Source organism: Thyridium curvatum (genome assembly GCF_004353045.1).
Source record: "Thyridium curvatum strain D216 chromosome Unknown NODE_31_length_406039_cov_82.875441, whole genome shotgun sequence".
Lineage (NCBI taxonomy): Eukaryota > Fungi > Ascomycota > Sordariomycetes > Thyridiales > Thyridiaceae > Thyridium > Thyridium curvatum.
The window spans coordinates 286,968-305,678 of record NW_022156786.1 but is presented as its reverse complement, the minus strand read 5'-3'; the positions used below and the strand labels follow the sequence as shown (position 1 = coordinate 305,678).

The following is an 18,711-nucleotide window of genomic DNA, read 5'->3' as shown; positions in this document are numbered from 1 at the left end:
AGCCACGCTCGCTCTGGAGCACAGCGTCCTCGGGTGCCTGTCCAATGATTGGTCACCTGCAGTGTGTCGCGCAGTGCGGGCGGGCAGTGAGCAATGCAGCCTGACACAGCGGGCAGCAGCACCGGGCGGTACCAGGAGTACCTTTACTTGGGCACCTCCTTAGATACCTTACCTTACCTAGGTAGGTACCTCCATTGTTTGATGTGGTGGGTGACCATTGTATGAATATTAAAACTGGGTGCCTGCCTGCCTCTCTGTCTCGCCTTTATCTCCCCTCCCCTCCTTGCCTCATCCTGTCGCCACCCTTCCAGGTTATTCCTCATTCATTCTCTGACTCGGATCACCTGCGCGACCGACCAAAATGTCTCAGCGGAAGCTCGTGCTTGATGTTCTCACTGCCGATGCAAAAGCTATCAGCGCTCTCCTCGGCAATGGGACTCTTAACAGCGTGCAACTTGTGCAGGCATATATGGATCAGATAGAGAAGCAAGACGGCTACCTCCATGCCATCATCTCTACCCCGACGAGGGAAGACTTGAGCGCAATCGCCCAAAGCCTCGATGAAGAACGCGCACAGGGAAAGTTGCGAGGTCCTCTTCACGGTCTTCCTATCATTGTCAAGGTATGTTCTCATTGGGCTGTGGCCTTGCTGGAGGTTCTCAACTTTCCTTTCTAACAGGAGCTTTTGAAGGATAATATTGACACATCCCCAAGCCTTGGGATGAGGACCACAGCTGGCAGTCTTGCCCTCTGGAACTCCAAGCCACGAGACAACGCCCCCGTCATCACCAAGGTACTGTTGAATTGCAGCACATCACACCGGAACCCGAGTTCAGGTTAAGAATAGTTTCACTGATGCCACGCAGTTGCTCGATGCTGGTCTGATTGTTCTTGGCAAGGCAAATCTCAGCGTACATCATACCACCTTGTTGCTAAGTTATCTGCACCTTAAGACCCTGGACTGACATACAGACCTTTGCCCAACAGGAATTGTCCAACTTCAAGTAGCATTGCCCTTGAATCACATACACCCATCGATGCATGTCGCTAATGCTTGAACAGAGGCCAGGACCTACCCAGCGGTTGGTCGGCTGTCAGAGGACAGACTCAGTCACCATTTGTCCATGGAGGAGCCCAGCCAGGTGACTCGAAAGATGGCCATAGTGTAAGGTGCCAGTTCAGTGCCAAGGAACCGCCTTTCTGACCGCTATTCTGTTTCTAGATGCCTTCAGGCTCGTCTTCCGGATCCGCTGCAGCCGTAGCTGCCGGCTACGCACCTCTGTCGCTTGGAACCGAAACCAACGGCTCCCTCGTGTGGCCAGCGAGCCGATGCTGTCTGTACTCCATCAAGCCGACAGTGGGCTTGATCTCTCAGCGAGGTATCGTCCCGGTATCACACACGTGTGACTCGGCAGGTCCCATAGCCAAGAGCCCGTTTGACCTAGCACTCCTGCTCGACATTATCCTGGATACTCCGCCATCTACCAGCCTCACCAAAAGCCTGACGTCTTCCTGGTCAGATATTTCTGTGGGATTTCTCGACTACCGACAGTGGTGGCATACCAGCAACTTTCTTATGCCTGTCGACGAAGCCACCAAGCAGATGGTACGCCTAGAGACGATTGATGCAATCTGACTGCAGTGGCAGCTCACCAGATTTCAGTATGATAGCTTCCAGAAGGCCCATGATCAGATCAAAAGTTCTGCCAAACTTGTCGTGGAGAACTTGCCCCTCGTTTCCCCTGACGACTTCAAGCTGCACGGCCGAGACAGCTTGCTGACAGTCTTGCGTGAGTCCATGCTGCCCATATCTCATTTCTTCCTGCTAAATCGGATCAGTATCGGACTTCTCCCATGATTTCGAGCAGTATCTGGCCGGACTGTCTTTCGCTCCCATCAAAGACTTCAAGGCCCTCCAGAACTTTTCACCGGACAACGCAGCTGGGGAAGACGACATGCCGCGAGTGGACCTACCGCCAAGTCAGTTTTACCCCTCTTCTATCTTTCATTGAAGACGTCTAACTAGTTTGGGTTGTACCCCGTTTAGATCATAACCAGAAGCGAGTTGACGATGCTGCGTCCCTAGTGCTCTCTGCAGAGGAATATGCCGCCCACCTCCAGAATGCCAGGACACTCTCCAGAACCGATGGAATCGACAGGATGCTCCAAGACTACGGCATAGATGTCATCATCGGACCAGCCGATAGTCAGATGACCAAGATTGCTGCTGCCGCCGGTAAGAAAGAGACAAATGTGCATTTGTGCAAGCTTCAACTAACCAAAGTACACTCAGGATATCCTGTTGCTTCACTGCCTCTGGGGTTTATTGACTACAACGGGAGAGGGTTTGGAATGTTGGCAATGGCTGGCGCAAACCAAGAGGCGAAACTGTTCGAGGTCATGAGTGCTTGGGATTCCACTTTCTCTGCCGTGGGGCCACCTCCTCTTCTTATCAAGGAGGAGTAAGACTGGTTCTTGGTTTCTTACCAGCAAAACATGCTGCACGCTTCCAACGACTCATCAAACATAATCAAAGTATCGACGCATTTGGAGAAAGCAGCGAGGTGAAATGCGACACGGTCGTCGCAACTGTTCCGGACAGGTGTGGGCCTCAGGGTATGCTACTCGACAGGACCTCCATGCTACTGGAGGGGAGAGTCTTCGTCGATAGCTTTGAAGTTGCTGGCACACGGAGCTTTGGGAATACCAAAGATGCGTACTTCTATCATTTCACCTTGTCTACAGTAGGAAGAAACTGTGCCCGTAGGATTCCCAGTCTGACATAAGATCCGTGCCCTTAGTGCTGGGCGGCTGGTCGGTCTGGTTGGGGTGGATATCCATCACCAAAGCCCGCCTTTTCTTTTTGCCCATCCTGCTGCCCATCCCTCCGAGTCGACAAAGTCTGGTAATACCTCTGGATTACCCCCGTAGAGAGCCAACCGCGCTCGGCCATAATGAGAGCAAGGTACGATACAACAAGCAGCGGAATAGAAACAACAAACCATGTCGACAATTGAAGATTACCCGAACCGAATAGCAAAACGTTCATCCCAAAGAAGGATGTCGTGAATGATAGTGGTATGTAGAAGAAGGCGAGCCGGGTAAGCAATCTCATCTGTTGGGCTTGTTGAATCGCCCTCTCAGATTCGGCTATTGCAGCACTGCCCATACACGTTGATACACCGCTCTGGCAGCGTTGCAAAAGGTTCTCGACACGGAATATAAGGTTCCTAATGTCTGTGAGGAGAACTTCCTTGGTCTTCAGTTTCAACCCATGTTGGCTGCTTTGTCTTGTTCCTTCGATACCACTAGGCCATGGGTTGCTCTCAATGCTCTCGATCTCGACTACGTTTTCGCGAAGTCTGTTCTCGAAGCGGTTGAGAATGTCCATGTGATAGGCCAGGTTGGCGATGCTCTGGTTCGGCGACTTGTAGAGCTTGTACCCGGTGCTTTCGTCGACTATGGTCTCTATCAGATTGAGAAGTTGACAAATGGAGTTAATGGAAGCCTGGAACAGCTCGGTAGTCGAATAGAAGGAGTCTACCACCGCAAGTGTCGCATCCAGGGTCGTCCCATATTTCGTAGCGAGACACAATGCGGACTGCGCAAACGGACTTGGTGGCTGATGCGAACCGGAAACAATTCTGGAAATTGGAGTCTTTGTTGCTCCCGCCGACCAAGGTGTGAAATGATGAATGTTGGGGAGAAATGGAGAGTTCACTTGAACGGTATGGGTGGTTCCCCGGTGCCATGGACCTCTTGGGCCCTTCGATAAGTCTTGGCCAACATCTGTCCAGACGAGAAGAACCCATCCACCGGTGGGGACCGACTTCACCGTAACCGTTACTTCCTGCTCGATAGAGAAGTATTTCGTGCTATGAACATTGAACGCGCGCACGATGGAATTTCCTGCTTGCAACATGTACTCCCGGGTAAGATCGTGCAGGTACTCTTCCATCGCCAACTCACTCATGCTTCGCATCGTCTTGACGGTCGAGCGAGTGTGGCCCTTTCCAGTTTCTTTGTGTTCCCCAAGAGTGACCAACCTAAGTCGGATGATACCAAAGGAGGCAGAGGGTAGCGAAGGAGATGGGAATAGCTTCAAGGGCCGAGAGTGCCAGAAATACTCAAGATGTCGATTGAAGAACCGCGGGTCGATGTTAAAAAAGGCGCCGAGGCGTGTAAGGCATTCTGGAGGCTGATGGCCCTGCATGAATATGATGGCCGTGCTATGTGTTTGAACGGGTACTTGGTGCTTTTTGTTACCATCTTCGGAAATGAAGACATGGCGAAGGTGCTCCAGCTGATTGGCTGTTTTGTACCATGACGGCCTGGCGACTCCTGCGGCTATCTTCTCGCTTCGTTGACTTGTGTCCGGTCCAGAGGCTAATGTATGTACGATGACATCCACAGGGACTCGGTCATCGAATTCACGAGAGAGGAAGGCGGCTAGTCCCTCATAGATATCGCCAGAGAAGGCAGAGTCTCCCAAGGATTGCCTGGCGTAATCGATAATTAGCTTAGCATAATAATCCGGGTTGACGCGACTAGTGAGCTCCTGAGAGTCCATCATGACATCCGCGGTTGGAATTGCTCAAAGATCTTGCAAGAAGCATATCTAGAGAAACTACGCTTCAATCTAGATAGAGTGGGCTAGCTGGGGGTTTGTTGACCACCCTATGGATAGCATAACCTTTTGACCAGGCTCTCGCATGTGGCATAGTGGCGCCACCTGGAAATCTCTTCCTTTTGAGGTCTACCGGAGCCTCACACCGTGACATTGTTGATTAGTAATAGAATGATCATAATATGCAAATATGTTATCTGCTCCGTGGAAAGTGAATGATTTCGCACCAGTCCCAGTAGTACTTGCTGAATTGGCAAGGTAGTATTGCTTTCGGTGAGGTGAGGCTTTCGGTTAATGATTCGATGGCAATAATCTGTACCTCCGTCGTCGCATCATGTGGAGCGTTCAAAGCGCATTTCTGTGTGCCTAAACCCCGCTTTGGAATCGTACATAGGCTTTATTGGAACACACTGCAATCTAAAGGTGTCCTCAGTCCCGATCAACTGACCACAGCCCTCAGGCTGCTGGTGTCAGTCGCGGGGTTCCATCATGTTCTCATCCATGCATGGCGTGCCAACTGTACGACGCAGCTGCGATCTAAACAACGAATCAAAGGTCATGAATTGAGCATGCGTGCATGCGCCAGACCCATGTAGCCCACATTCCGAGAATGTATCGAGTGAAAGGAAATGGCGAGCGCCTTTCAGAGGCTACTCAATGCAGCTCAATCTGGGAGTACCCCAGCCGTATGCCCAGCGGTTACGGAACAACAGAAATCATTTGCCGAGGCCTAGGGCCCTGGAACTGTCGTCTTCGCAGCTTTTTTCTTTCCATATATCCAGTCGACTTGTCTCTTCATCTTCTCCCTTTCCTTCTTATCACCATCACAAGGATTAGCTTCAGAAACCGCCCAGACCCAGAGAACAATCCGACAAGTTCTTTCTGATAATCTATCCCTACATGTAGGTGAACAATCTAACACCACCGCGGCGTCTAAATCACTCTTTGACAGCTAGATGCTACCGCAAAATAGCGCCAACGAGTCCAAAGATCTGCTGCCAAGTATGGACAAAAAGGTCCAAGTTCAGCCCTGGAAGATGGACGGGGAAGTCATCAGATTCATGGCCTACCACGCTGAAGCTAAAACCCCGACTAAGCCCCTCGGCGAGAGGGCCAACTTCTACCCAGAGGGTTCCATGATGTACAATGGGGGACAGAGCACTGGTGACGGCGGACACGAAGTAATCTATGACACCAAATCCGGTAACAAGAAGAACTGATATGATTACGGAGGCACGGGCTCATCCCCTCCATGAGGTTGACTTCTTCAAAATTTGCAGGATGTTATGGAACGTGGCTCGTTTTGGGAGTACTTAACCTCTTTGCACGATGTTGAATAACAATAGTTCATTGCATCATTTATCGGAGACGTTGTAATGACAACCAAAGCTACTTATGTATTTGTGCCCATTCATCCTCGAGTCGGCCTTGTGCACATTGCGTTTCCTAGATAAAAGCAAGCAGCTCTTAGGTGTAATAACCAGAGGTATCCAAGAATTCTACCCATTCATTCTCACTCATTGTAGTACACCAATGTTCGAACTTCGATGCTTTCACGTCCGGGGTCAGCATCGGAAGCTGTTGGGTTGGGAAAGGCGGTATGCGGAGTACCTATCGAGAAGTTAGCCGCGTGACGCAGGCTGTCAACTGCGACAAGCTGGCATACCGGTGAGACCACTGGAATCTGATTGCAACATGACCCACGCCTCACTGGATTGCTGGTCGCTCAAGTACATGAACCTGTGAGCCTCTGACTTGTATACAAGGTGAGTATCCACAACATTGCCATAATAGACCATGTCTCGAGCCTCTAGGTCGTGATCGGCGTCGACTGTCGACGTGTCTCCCATCATTAGTGGCCATCTTGTGACTGGGCCCCGTATGGGTTTCCAAACACTGTTTAGATTAGTTTATTGCGGAGCCATAGAGACCAAGGTCAAGATAGGAGGGCTTACGTGACGTATTGGTATCTCATCTTCACCAGAGAGCTGCCGTCTTTATTTAAGTCCTGCACAATTTGTCGAGTGCCCTCAGGGGTAGAGTCTAGTAGAGTGCTTTCAGGGACTGTAAAAGGATAATATGGACTACTTCGTGGCCGTACTCACCTATGTGAAGGAGGGTGGCAGGCTGTTCCCACTTGTAAGGCTTGCCCGTCGAGATGGGGAAAGTTGAATGACTCTTGCGCACCTGCGACGTGCCTTGTCAATCGATCTGGACACTTCATACGATATAGCATTCTCTCTTTCGGCGTACCAAGTAGTCGTGGACTTGAACTCGACTGGCGCCAAGGCGCTTCTTGAGGCACTCGGCAACCTGTGGCAAGTACACGGATGTAATGAGGTCCATTCGGTCGAAATCCTCAATCTGCATCAGTTCGTCAAGCTTCATTAGGAAGAAGCCGTTTTTCTCAAACGAAAGTGCGTCTTCATGACCTCTGACATCGTCGACGTGAACTCCATCATGTTTGGTGATTTGCAGGTTTTTTCGTGGGAAATCACCAGGCGGAATGAACCGCATTTCGTACGGCTTTTCTTTCTTGTATAGATCGAGCCTGTCTAGGCAGCAGATCGATGTGACGAGTGTTGTCGGGCCATCCATAACGAGAACGCAACGAAGTGGTCAGGTAAAGACTGGGAGGGCTTGGTGAGGTATCGGAGTGAAAAGGGGTGGAAGCGGCCGATTATTTGGACAGGGCAATCGGGAACTGGAAGAAATAAGGAATCTTGGTCGGCTACGCGTGGCGGGCGGTTGGTGCTTAAACGAGATGCTACATGTACCCGATGCAGTTCCGGTTTGTACCCAGATACCTCGAGTAGTACGTTGGTACTCTATGAAAGCGGGGTAGGTGAAGATCGGATGAGATGTTGGGCAGCAGCTCTCTGGACCGCCGCCTGCGATGGATGGCCCTCAACTTTTCGATCAGGTGTGAAAATGCTCATTTTCTTTGCATCTTTCCATGAGCAACAAATTTGGATCGACATATTGGATTTTCTAAGACGTAACTCTCTGGCCAGATATGGGTACCTTGAGCTTTCCCCAGCCGAGCCGGCTGCGGGCTGTATGCCATTCTTCTTCTCCAGAGACTCTGTGAGCAGCGCCCAGCCCCGACCCGACTTCGTTCCATATTCTTCCCTTTTCCGCTTGATATTTACTAGGTCCCCCCTTTTAGTAGAGAAAGCTTCAATATCAAAATGAAGTCGACAATGATGGACTACAGATGCTAATGGTGTTGCTTCCACGCAGAGTGATTTTGGTCCCCGGAATCGGCACTCCCGGACCAGCAACGTGGTTTCAAGGCAGAGGACGACCGTGGTCGTCCTTCCTCCCCAGTGATGTCTTGCCTTCTCCTTCAGTCTACGAGTTTGTTCATGGACTTGGCCCAAGCGACTTGAACTCGCGCGTCTGGGGCAGAATCTTCGACAGCGGCCTCGGCCTTTTAGAGGAGCTCTCGATATTGCTCAGGGCTGACCCCAAGGTAATATATCTCACATTTGCCTTGGGGCATTTGTTTACTGCCCTGGAACCTCTCCAACGCTGACACTGATACGTTGGTAGCTTCAACAATGTCCAACCGTCTTTCTAGCTCACAGTTTGGGTGGAGTCATGGTTAAGCAGGTAACGTTCGCTCCTTCTGGCCTATGGGTTTTCGCGATAGAGATCACTCATTTTTCGTAGTGTCTAACGAAGGCCCTCGAGAGAGTTAACGACTTCAGAGAAATCGCGCGATCCGTGGCGAGCTTCATTGCAGTCGCAACCCCCCACCTCAAATCAAGCCATCCAAACGACTGGAACCAGCCACTGCTACTCTTAGGCACCCAAGGATACCATAAGAGAGGGTTCCTTACCTCATCGAGTGACTCTAAACGCCTGGCGGAAATGTGCCGAGTATTTGAGAGGGTGGCAATCAACCTTCACATCCTAACGATCTACGAAACAGAAGAGACTACAATCAAAAGTATCTTCATAAGATCGTCGTCGTCAAAGTCCAAGACACTGGTTAGTGTGCACACAGATATCTCGCATATGTACCTTCGTGGGTAAGATAGAATGAGGTAAGCGCTAACTGAGATATGTTTTAGATTGTGCCGAAACAATCCTGTATTCTGAATGTCCGCCTAGAAAGTTTGCTCGCGGTAGAAGCAAGCCATTTCAACATCTGCGACGTGACGCCCAGCAAAGTGCTGGAAGAGCATATTAGTGCAGCTGTGAGGAAAACACTATCATTCATCAGTGCCGACGGGCGACAAGGTATGACTGCAAAGCTCCCTAGAATCCAAGCTCGACTAACACAAGGTGTTTCACCGTCGAAGATACATACTATGCGAGTCTAGAGGAGTCCGCTATGGCGAACCACGACGCAGAACACTCTTCGTTGAATGAAAGTGTCGGTAGAGAAGAGGCTGGCACCAGCAACCTGGCTACTGTCGCCGTGTCAACCCCGCGGAGAGACGCCACAAATCGTCTGTCCGACTTCTCTACAACCAAGAGGGACCCTATCCTTCCGTGCCATGTTATTCCAAATGCTAGGAATCGGGATTTTCACGGCCGGCAGGACTCGCTCCAGATGATTGAGGAGATCCTCGCACCAATAGATCCGAACGGAGAAGCAAGAAAGAACGTCAAGTCGCTGGCGATTTGCGGCCCCGGTGGTGTGGGGAAGACACAGCTCGCCAACGAGTTCGTGCACTCTCGCGCCGACCTCTATGAAGCAATCATATGGGTTCACGCAGAGGAAGCCACAACACTGGCAGACGAGTTCAGCAGGGCCGCCGAGACTCTTGGTCTAGTTCTTGAAGGGACCGCGGACGCCAAGGATCCGGTTGTCACTCGAGAGCTAGTCAAAGGCTGGCTGGCAGAGCCTGTGCGGTCGCACAACAGAGTTGACAACACTTACGATGACGAAGTACCCTGGCTGCTGGTTTTTGACAACGTCAACGACCCTGATCTGATTTCCGACTACTTGCCACCCGCTGGCAGTAATGGTTCAGTTCTCCTGACGAGTAGGGATAGTCTGGCAAAGACGCCATTCTACCATGTCGAGAACGGCGTGGACTTGTCCCCAATGAAGGAGGAGGATGCCTCAGCATTATTGCTGAAATTGACCTGGCGTGAGGGCGACCCTCAAGAGGAAAAGCTCAGCTTCTCAGTAGCCGAGGTGCTTGGAGGCATGCCTCTTGCTTTGACTCAGATGGCGGGCGTGATGGTTCGACAAAACCTCTCCTTCGCTGACTTTTTGAAGAGGTACGAGGAGGAAGAGGCCCATAACCTGCTCTTTGAACTTTCCCTGGAGCCCAGCCACAAACGTGCCAATTACGGGTACAACCTTGCTTCAGTTTGGTCTCTGGAGGGACTCGAGCACAGCGCCGGCCTTTTAGACGTTATGGCATACCTTGACCCTGACGACATTCCTGAAGGATACCTGGAAGGGGCGGCTGGGCAAATACAACTAGATGACTACCCACAAACAGTCACGGCATACCAGGACGCAAGGAGCGAGCTCCTCAAGTCATCACTGATCATGCACAATCGATCAGAGTCGAGGTTCACCGTTCATCGACTGATACAAGATTGCGCAAGAGCAAAGATGTCATCAGAAAGGTCAAAATTGGTCTTCTCGGCTGCGGTGGGCATAATTTCGGCCAAGTGGCCAACAGCTGAGCCAGGCGTGCGCCATCAGATCGCTCGTTGGAAGCAGTGCGAAGCACTGTCTCCGCACATTCTACGCCTCAAAGAATACTATGCACGAGCTGGGAAAACATTGAAAGCTTTGCTCATCGACGACTTGGTCTTCGCCTCGCTCCTGAATGAGCTGGGATGGTAAGTTTACCAATCCTCCATGACAGTGTATCGCCACCACTATGAAGTTCGGAGTGATGCAGACTGGGTATTAATCTTTATTTGATAGGTATTTCCAGGAGAGAGGACACACGCTTGAGGCTGTCGAGTGCTACTCGGTTTCGCAGAAGAATGTTGAACACATCATCAGCAAGGAGTCCGCCGACAAAAAGGACGGAGAGAGACAGCATTCCAGTCTAGGGCTGCTCGCTGAGACACACAACAACAATGCAGGGTCGGCCACAGAGCTTAACAAAGCGGATGATGCCTTGCATCACTTCTTAATCTACAACAGGATGATGGTTGAAGAGCACATCGGGAAGGCTATTATCGAAGATTCGAGACTAACGAGTTCCTATTTTAACGTGGGCATGAGCTATATTATGAAGTCAGACTATGAAACCGCGATTCAATGGTTGAAGAAGGCTCTGGAAGAAGCTGAGAGACTGAAGGAGCCTACCAAGGTCAAAACCGCCAGAAGCCTTGCATTAATCAACCTCGGCTTAGCAAGCTGGCTCCAGGGGAACCTTGACGAGTCATTGGAGTGGCTCGAAACGGCACTGATGGAGAGAGAAGAGATGCTGGGACAAAACGACCGGCAGTCCATGATGTGAGATCACACCCTGCACCATTCACAGCTCCTCCCCATCCTTGACTTCTCAACATCTCAGCTGTAACATATGGACTTACAAGTACCTTTTCCTAGCACTGGGAGGGTCCTCCATTTATTGGGCAATGTGCGACGCAGTCAAGGATTACTTGAGATGAGCTTGGAGTTTCATGAGCGAGCCTTGCTCCATTTCAAGGAGACTGTAGGTCACCATCACCACCGTACCGGAAACTCCTGCTTCAAAGTCGCACAACACTACTTTAGAACCAGGAAGTTTGTTGAGGCTATGTGAGTACCTACTTTCTTTCATCTCTCGGGTTTGTGTTGTGGTCAGGTACTTATCGTGAATCTGCCGGAAAGGGGACTCCTTGAACAAGCGACAATCATTTTCACCAGACATGACTGTTATCTGCCAGAAAAGGGAAGAGTAATCTTCTTGAAGAGTGTGATACTGAAGAGGCAAGGGGACCAAGAACATTCCCAGAGCTGTCTCACAGAGGCCGTGTCAATTTATCGCTCACTATGCAACACGTTAAAAAAGGATGAAGCTCTCATATTAGAAGATTTTGATGGGCATGTTCATCCATGGGGGCGTTAACTAGGTTGCTCAAGTCAAGAACATAGGTAGTCAGAAACCTGCGCAAGATTTTGAACTGGAGAATACTAGCCTTTCACACTACGGGAATGATGTCAGCACTCTTTTCCTCTTCTTCATAGACTCAAAGAGCCCGGAACACTTCAGAACCCCCTTCCTTGTTACCGTGATTGTCTCTATAAAAAGACTACCTGAGGGTTAGAGATATGTACTACAGTCATTCCTATGGGTACGGATTGAATGCTTGCCCAAAGAAAGGCTGGACAGGGTGGATTTCAGCGACCACCGAACTCCAATATGTTGTCACCATTACCCTACTGGTGACCATCATCGTAGCAACCCTTCTCTGGTCTAGTTGTGGCAGATTACATGGACCTCGAGCTGGGGTAATATGGCATACACCATTCATGGCATGAGGTCACGAGTGGCTCCCGATCTGACCCGTTTATAACCACACCCGACGTGCGATAATTCCTAGCCGAATCATTTTGGGCGGTCCTGAAAACTGCCGGGGTCAGAGTTCAAATTGACAACAACCAATCGGCCAGGACGTTGTGCCATGCAATAGATAAGGCATGCATACAGATAAATGTGCTTGAGTGGGGTTTCCAGACCAGGGATGCACACCAACTTGCAGATGACATGTTTGTACGACACGAGGCTCCCGAGATGATTTTTCGGGGTCAAACGACCCCCCCTCCCCCTCCCCTCAACATTGCGCAGACATATCCTGTTGGAGCTCAGGCTTTCTAAAGAAAGAGGACTGATGTGTATCTCATTTCACCACAACAGCGTATCCGAACTCAGGTTTATGCTGATTAAACATACGAGAAGAAAATCCTATGTTGTCACAAACACGTGTCGGTAGGAACTCTTCTTTGCTAAGCGTATGACATGACCAGGAGAGCCAGAGAAGTCCCACGCCTGGAAATCTTTGAGCTATAGACCACTAGGGATCATAGACCTTTATAAAGAACTGGTATGACTAGATTTCTTCAAATGAAAGGTGGCCACTAGTATCGTAGACGATTAAACTTGCAAGAAGATCATCTAGTTTTTGGAAATTCGTTGGAAGTGGTTCTGCCACACCTGTCTCATAACCTGGATCGCTCAACGGCTTCGTCAAGTTCCGCACCTGTTGCTCTAATGAAAGCGACCTCACCTTCAAACGCCTCTCTTGTGCATTCTTAGGTGTCCCATCAGGGTGGAAATATTCTTGCCTTGCCTTCCATTCATGCCACATGAGCTCAGGAGGCTTGCCTAGCATAGCCACTAGGTCCTTTTGCGCATCATTATTCCACCCAAAAAGAAGCTTGATAAGGGTGTGACCAGCGCAAAGCTCGTATACTAGACAACCAAATGCCCATTTATCGACGGCAGATGTGATCTCACCGTGAAAGAGGATTTCTGGAGCCGCCAAAGGAGCCGGTGTGTAAACATGCATAGAGGGATCGTGATGGTAGAATGCCTCCCCGAAGTCGATAAGGAGGATACGGCCTGTTGACGGACGTTCTCCGAGTGCAGAGACATCTCCAGGGCTAACAGTATACTGAGGGGCGCTGTCGCCTATCAGCTTCCCATCCGAGCGACGTACTTGATGTTTGACAGGTTGTCCTAAACACGCCAAGACATCCTCCTCTGACCATTTATCGAAAGCCAGGAGCTGAAGGAGAATATTAGATGTGTAACAATCTGTATCCGCATTAGAACGTATTCCTGCGGGAGAAAACCTGAAACTCTTTACCTCCATGCGTGATGGATAAATTGTGAAGATATTGCAAGGCTTTCACAAGCTGAAGACCAATAATACGAGACCATTCTAACGAGTCGAAAGGCAATCCGGACTTTCTTGCCAATCGATCTCCTGCTAATACCATCACAAGGCACAGATGCTTGCTGTTAGGACCCTGAATGACGAAGTCATCGAGAAGCCGAATGACAAATAGTCTTCCTTCATGGGCTACTTTGGAATTGGTGATATCGCGAAGGATACACAGTCCCTTGCAGTCGAGCGATGTGTCGGCAGACAAGATCTTTAGAGACACATATCTATGCGCCAAAGTGTCCCTGTCAAGCCAGGTAGTTGCGAAGGCTCTAGAGCCCAAGTTTATGGATAACTCGATGTCTTCCGTGTTTAAGCGTGTCGCCGATGACACACGGATGAAGACCATTCTCCTTGTATCGCTCTGGGTCCTCGGCGAATGGCAAATACGACGGGGTATATATACGTGGAGACATTGTGGCTGCAGGGGAATAGCTAAAATGGGATTTCTGAAATCGAGAAGTCAAATTTTTGCGCCTATATCTCTCATTTGTTTGCTTTTACAAAGATCAAAGGGTGGGAGGGGGTTCACGAAAGCTTCCCTGCAGCTAACTGGGTTATTTATTTTCTAATATGGAAAATTACAAGGATAGCTAGCCTACAAATTATATAAGAATCCCTCTTCTATAATGCGGACACAGGAGACCAAATGACGGCGAAGAAGCCAACTTCACACTGACATCGTTCGCAGACAGGGACGACAAGATGAGGACGATTGCTTCAGTGCGATGTGCGTCGTTGCGAACCAGATTCACATAACTCACCTCCCTGATGATTTTATGTTCAACGGAAGCATTGGGACTTCGAGAATTTGAGACTGGCCGAGGTGCTTCAATTTCCTGCCTCAGAAAACCCAGAGTTTCTAATCAGATCTCCATCCTCATTGAACCACAGGTCTTGTAAATATATATTTATACGAGTCGGCTTCCATCCACTCTTTGCGCCTGAAATGCATGTCGATCCATGGCCCTTGGGGTCTGTATCGATTTCCGATCATCAAGTCCCTAAGTTTTGTGGTTTATTAGTGGTTCTTGTTCACGTAAGCTCGAGAGGCAACTTACAGTACGTACAGAAGCGCAGGTAAAACCACGATCTCCCGATCTTTTCGATATGGATTGTCACACGGGACTTTTCTTCACCATAGCGAAAATCGTCCTCCCACCCAATGTAGTCTACCTGAAAAAACTGAGCCATAAGGAATAAATCCTATAAAGGGGTCATTTGTATAATTGTCGAGGAGGTGAAATACAAGAAAATGCTTATCTTCTAAAGATCGCTAAGAGATTACCAAGTACCGTAGTACTTAGGAAACGTTCTAAGACCCAAGCTCGCACACATGGCCGTATACGCCTGGTGAACTCACGTCAAGCACCGTTAACCTTCCGGCGGCGCACTTTTCGCTCTTGGATCTCAACTTGGAGATCCTGATTTCAGTGTGACAGATCTTGATTGAGTTCTCGGTAAGCATGCATTTCGTATTTCTTGGTCTTGTCTGTGATATCTTCCAGCTTCTCGATTAGGGATACAACATTCTAGCTTAGAGCAATGACATTCGCGAATCAGAAATAAGTTTCGTAAAAGTGGTACAAGATGTGTGGCTTACGCTTGAAGATGTTAAGATTACCAATCGAGAAATCAAAGCAGACAAGTTGATCTCACTCTCCAGTGCTGAAATGGCAATCCGAGAGTATTCAGATACTTTTGAAGAGGTCAGAACGAAACTGATAGCTCTTATTTCCGATCTCTAGCCTCAGGAGAGACTTAGGTTCAGAGCTTGGATAATATTAGGATTGCTTTGACGTTGGCAATGAAGCTCGAGATATGCGAGTTGACATTACATGTCTCGGACCTAGATGAGAGGCTTAGATGCTGACTCTCTGCTCTCTTTAAAGCGGGGGAAAAAAAAGAAGAAGAAGATTGGGCCATGGTGGCATCTCTGCAGAATATTGAGGACCAGGTACTACGACTTGGTATGGAAATTTTTGGGAACCTCTACGACCTTCGTGATTTACTGAGAGCCGATATTGAACAAACAACTTGTGAGATAGACCTATTGAGAACGATCTTCGTTAAACTCACTGGGAAGAGCAAAATATCCGCTGAACAGCTAAACTCTTGAAGTCTCTCCGGTTCCCAGACATCCAGCACCGACCTTCGAGCATACTTGATGCTCATGAGGAAATCATGAAGTGGGCTTTCAACATGTCGCGAACGACTATTTCCAGGTGGCTCAAAAGTGGCTGATCAATCCACGATAATGATTGTGCCCATATCAACAGGAAGTGCTACTGTCGGTTCGGCCGTATTTTGGTGGGTACGTACGTATCCGGGTGTCGTAGGACTAGTTCTGTGATCTTATTCTTGTTGTTGTCTTTTCTATCTCTGTGGTGTACGATTCCCCCTATTTAGGATTGTCCCCTGGCGCTGGCGCCAGGGGCCTCCGGCCTCGGGCTGTCGATGATCCGCAGCGGACGACAGTCGGGGTGCGATCACACCTAAAGCCGGAGTTCCAACAGTTACACTGTCTCTGAAACACGGGTATGGTTTTCATTGTGTCTCTTCAACAGTGTCTAATTTATAGATTTACAGTGTAGCACCAAGTCAAGCATCGTATATATTCACATACAAAGACTGAATTTGGGCTCGAAATGTATCCTATCGCTTATCGCTACGTATGCAGACCTGAAATGAGACAGCAACTTCCTGCTGTCATACTGCCTACCTCACATGCGACCCAGGCATCTCATACACGCCCGCCCCGTGCGGCTGTCCATGTAACTCCTGTCGTATCTGCGTGTCGCCAGCCATTTCTGGCCGAGCACCCTGCACCTCATGATAGACGCCTCCCGCTCCAGATTGTACGTAGCCTTGCTGCTGATATGACTGCTGCTGTTGGTACTGCTGCTGCTGATCCCACGTCCCAAGCTCCGGGACAGTTTTCGGATAGTAGGATGGCACTTGTCCCGGTGCCGGTGGCGCAGGGCTCGGCGCCGAGACCGTGCTGGGGTTCCGCGAGACGCCGTTGGTGTCCGCGGACAGAGGCGCGGGCGAGGGCGTGGGGGCTGGGGATGCGCCGCTCATGGTGTACACGCCCGACTTGCCGTCGAGCTCGGGCTTGTTGCCGGGCACGGCTGCCAAAGCCGCCACAGGGGGCTGCGACATGGGAGGCTGCTGGCCGCCGACGTTGCCAGTGACCTGCTGCGGCGGCTGATACGCCTGGTTCTGCTTGCGCTTCGTGCAGCGATATATGAAGAAGATGATGGCGCAAATGACAATGGCGCCGGCCGCGGCGCCGACGGCGATGCCTGCTATGGCGCCCTTGGAGAGCGAGTCGGAGGAGCTCCCGGAGTTGGATGAACCCCCCGAATTGGAGGAGTCGCCGTTGCCTGATGAGGACGAGGCACCACCAGTGGGGGAACCGGCGGCCGTCGTCTGCGCAGGCTGGGTGTTCTTGCTGGTGTTATCGGTTGCGGTAGTCTTCTTGCCCGTCGTATCGGGCGTGTACACCCCGTCGCGGATGCTGGTGCAGACCTGTGCGGCCGAGGACCAGATACCTATTCACAATTTCGGCCTTCTGATCAGTCGCCCTGCCTTGACCGCCGCGCTGCCCACGCGAGACCTGGAAAGATGAGGTGTCGACCTACTCTCTGCAACCAAGTAACCACAGGCGCTCTGCACACAGACGGCCGCGCCGAACTGGATGATGTACGCGTTGTTGATCGCGCACATGCATGCCGAGTCGTCGAGCTGGCACGATGTCGACTTGGTCACCACCGAGGCGATGCACTTCTCGGCGCACGAGGCGACCGTCGCGGCGCGGGCGCCCAGGCCCAGGCGCTGCTCGAGGGCATCTGCAGATGGGGCTGGCGTGATGACGGGATGCGGAGCGGCGCGGAACTTGAGGTTGTTGCCATCGCGTGCCGGGATGCCGGGGAGGTGTACGGCGTAGGAGGCTGGGAGGGCGATGAGGAGGAACAAAAGAGATGAGAGAGAGGGGAGTGTTGCCCTCATTGAGGCCATTGTTGATAATCGTACTGTCATTGCGGTACAACTTGTTGATAGTTAGAACAATAGAGGATGCCCCTACGGAACTTTTCACGATCAGGATGAAATATAAGCACCAAGCCACCCACTCTTCTCACAGCAATAGAATCTCTGCCGGGGTCGAAGCTCAGCTCAGCTCCTCACATCTTGAAGGCGGGCAGACTTCCCTTACCCAATACCAACGGCGCAAAAGGGGGATGCAAATCGAAAAACGCCTCACTCCGTGCCGCCAACGAGACGCTGCCCACTTGGCCTGCTCATCGGCCGAGATGGCGTGTCAAGATCCTGGGAACAGAGACTGCTTGGTCAACCCGCCAGTGCATTTTGAGGTCAAGTGCCATGCTGTGCGAGACAGGCCTTACCAGTTCCGGACGGAGCTGAAGATGGCAACGGGGGCCAATCCCGCACTTGCAGTAGCGTGCGGACCGGGGTCCGCCGCCGAGAGCCCTGCGCCTCACAGCACATGTCACTCAACCTCGATGGGGAAGTTTCCTCGAGGCAGATCCCGAATCAGCTCAGTGCTGGCATCTGGGGCAATTTTCCAAAAAAAAAAAAAAAAAAAAAGTTCATTCACCTACCTACGCAACGATTATCTCGGAATGGGGCTCCCTATCAGTCGCTACATGATTCCTCCTCATGTTTGAACTCTGTCTGTTCCTGGAGACCACGCATGGTTCGTACAAGAGACCGCCCTGATCTACTTCAATCCCGCTGGCCTCTCCCTTTCAGCGTTCCACATGGGTGCCTCAAGTTCCCCTGCAATCATGACACCGATGAACACGGGGCATCCCGTTATTATCGCACGCATCCCGGCCAAACGGTTGATACCACTGGCCAGGTAGATGGTTCATGACCAGCGCACGAATATCGTAGTCACTGACTGAATCCTCCCAAGCGGGTATTCCCAGCCGCCATCCGTCCCACATCACCCAAGCCATTCGACGGAAATACAATTGGTTGGAAATATTTCTGAACCCGGAGTCAACCGATCCACCATCGACTGTCGCGGGGAAAACTCGTTTCCATATCGTCGATGGTCCCTCGTCGTCATCCTGGTAGAATGGGTGTGGAAGGTCGTGCAAGGACCATGATTCTTCGCCGACTATGAAGGCGAACAGCCTAAAAGGTAGAGTTACGAGATCGTACGGAAACCCCAGCTGGGAGGGAGGCGTCAAATT

General features: G+C 50.7%; 6 protein-coding genes across 6 annotated transcripts; 2 read left to right on the top strand and 4 right to left on the bottom strand.

The window, feature by feature from the left end:
• Positions 1 to 361: 361 nt before the first annotated feature.
• On the top strand, positions 362 to 2,466 carry E0L32_005788 (uncharacterized protein; the record flags this gene model as incomplete). The annotated part of the gene is made up of 9 exons (XM_031140349.1): positions 362 to 622; positions 680 to 793; positions 973 to 1,004; positions 1,063 to 1,165; positions 1,223 to 1,606; positions 1,664 to 1,790; positions 1,840 to 1,980; positions 2,027 to 2,236; positions 2,285 to 2,466. The coding sequence occupies 9 exons, from the start codon at positions 362 to 364 to the stop codon at positions 2,464 to 2,466; spliced, it is 1,554 nt and encodes a 517-aa protein (XP_030995555.1).
• Positions 2,467 to 2,797: 331 nt separating this feature from the next.
• E0L32_005787 (uncharacterized protein) lies at positions 2,798 to 4,570 on the bottom strand (the record flags this gene model as incomplete). Its single annotated transcript, XM_031140348.1, has 1 exon — positions 2,798 to 4,570. One exon carries the CDS (start codon positions 4,568 to 4,570, stop codon positions 2,798 to 2,800), a length of 1,773 nt encoding a protein of 590 aa, XP_030995554.1.
• A 1,570-nt stretch (positions 4,571 to 6,140) lies between these two features.
• E0L32_005786 (uncharacterized protein) lies at positions 6,141 to 7,144 on the bottom strand (the record flags this gene model as incomplete). Its single annotated transcript, XM_031140347.1, has 5 exons — positions 6,141 to 6,238; positions 6,294 to 6,523; positions 6,583 to 6,691; positions 6,733 to 6,814; positions 6,881 to 7,144. 5 exons carry the CDS (start codon positions 7,142 to 7,144, stop codon positions 6,141 to 6,143), a joined length of 783 nt encoding a protein of 260 aa, XP_030995553.1.
• Positions 7,145 to 8,969: 1,825 nt separating this feature from the next.
• Positions 8,970 to 11,076, top strand: E0L32_005785 (uncharacterized protein; the record flags this gene model as incomplete). Its single annotated transcript, XM_031140344.1, has 2 exons — positions 8,970 to 10,444; positions 10,533 to 11,076. 2 exons carry the CDS (start codon positions 8,970 to 8,972, stop codon positions 11,074 to 11,076), a joined length of 2,019 nt encoding a protein of 672 aa, XP_030995552.1.
• Positions 11,077 to 12,652: 1,576 nt separating this feature from the next.
• E0L32_005784 (uncharacterized protein) lies at positions 12,653 to 13,905 on the bottom strand (the record flags this gene model as incomplete). The annotated part of the gene is made up of 3 exons (XM_031140343.1): positions 12,653 to 13,359; positions 13,412 to 13,761; positions 13,826 to 13,905. 3 exons carry the CDS (start codon positions 13,903 to 13,905, stop codon positions 12,653 to 12,655), a joined length of 1,137 nt encoding a protein of 378 aa, XP_030995551.1.
• Positions 13,906 to 16,207: 2,302 nt separating this feature from the next.
• E0L32_005783 (uncharacterized protein) lies at positions 16,208 to 17,509 on the bottom strand (the record flags this gene model as incomplete). The annotated part of the gene is made up of 2 exons (XM_031140342.1): positions 16,208 to 17,043; positions 17,134 to 17,509. 2 exons carry the CDS (start codon positions 17,507 to 17,509, stop codon positions 16,208 to 16,210), a joined length of 1,212 nt encoding a protein of 403 aa, XP_030995550.1.
• Positions 17,510 to 18,711: the final 1,202 nt, after the last annotated feature.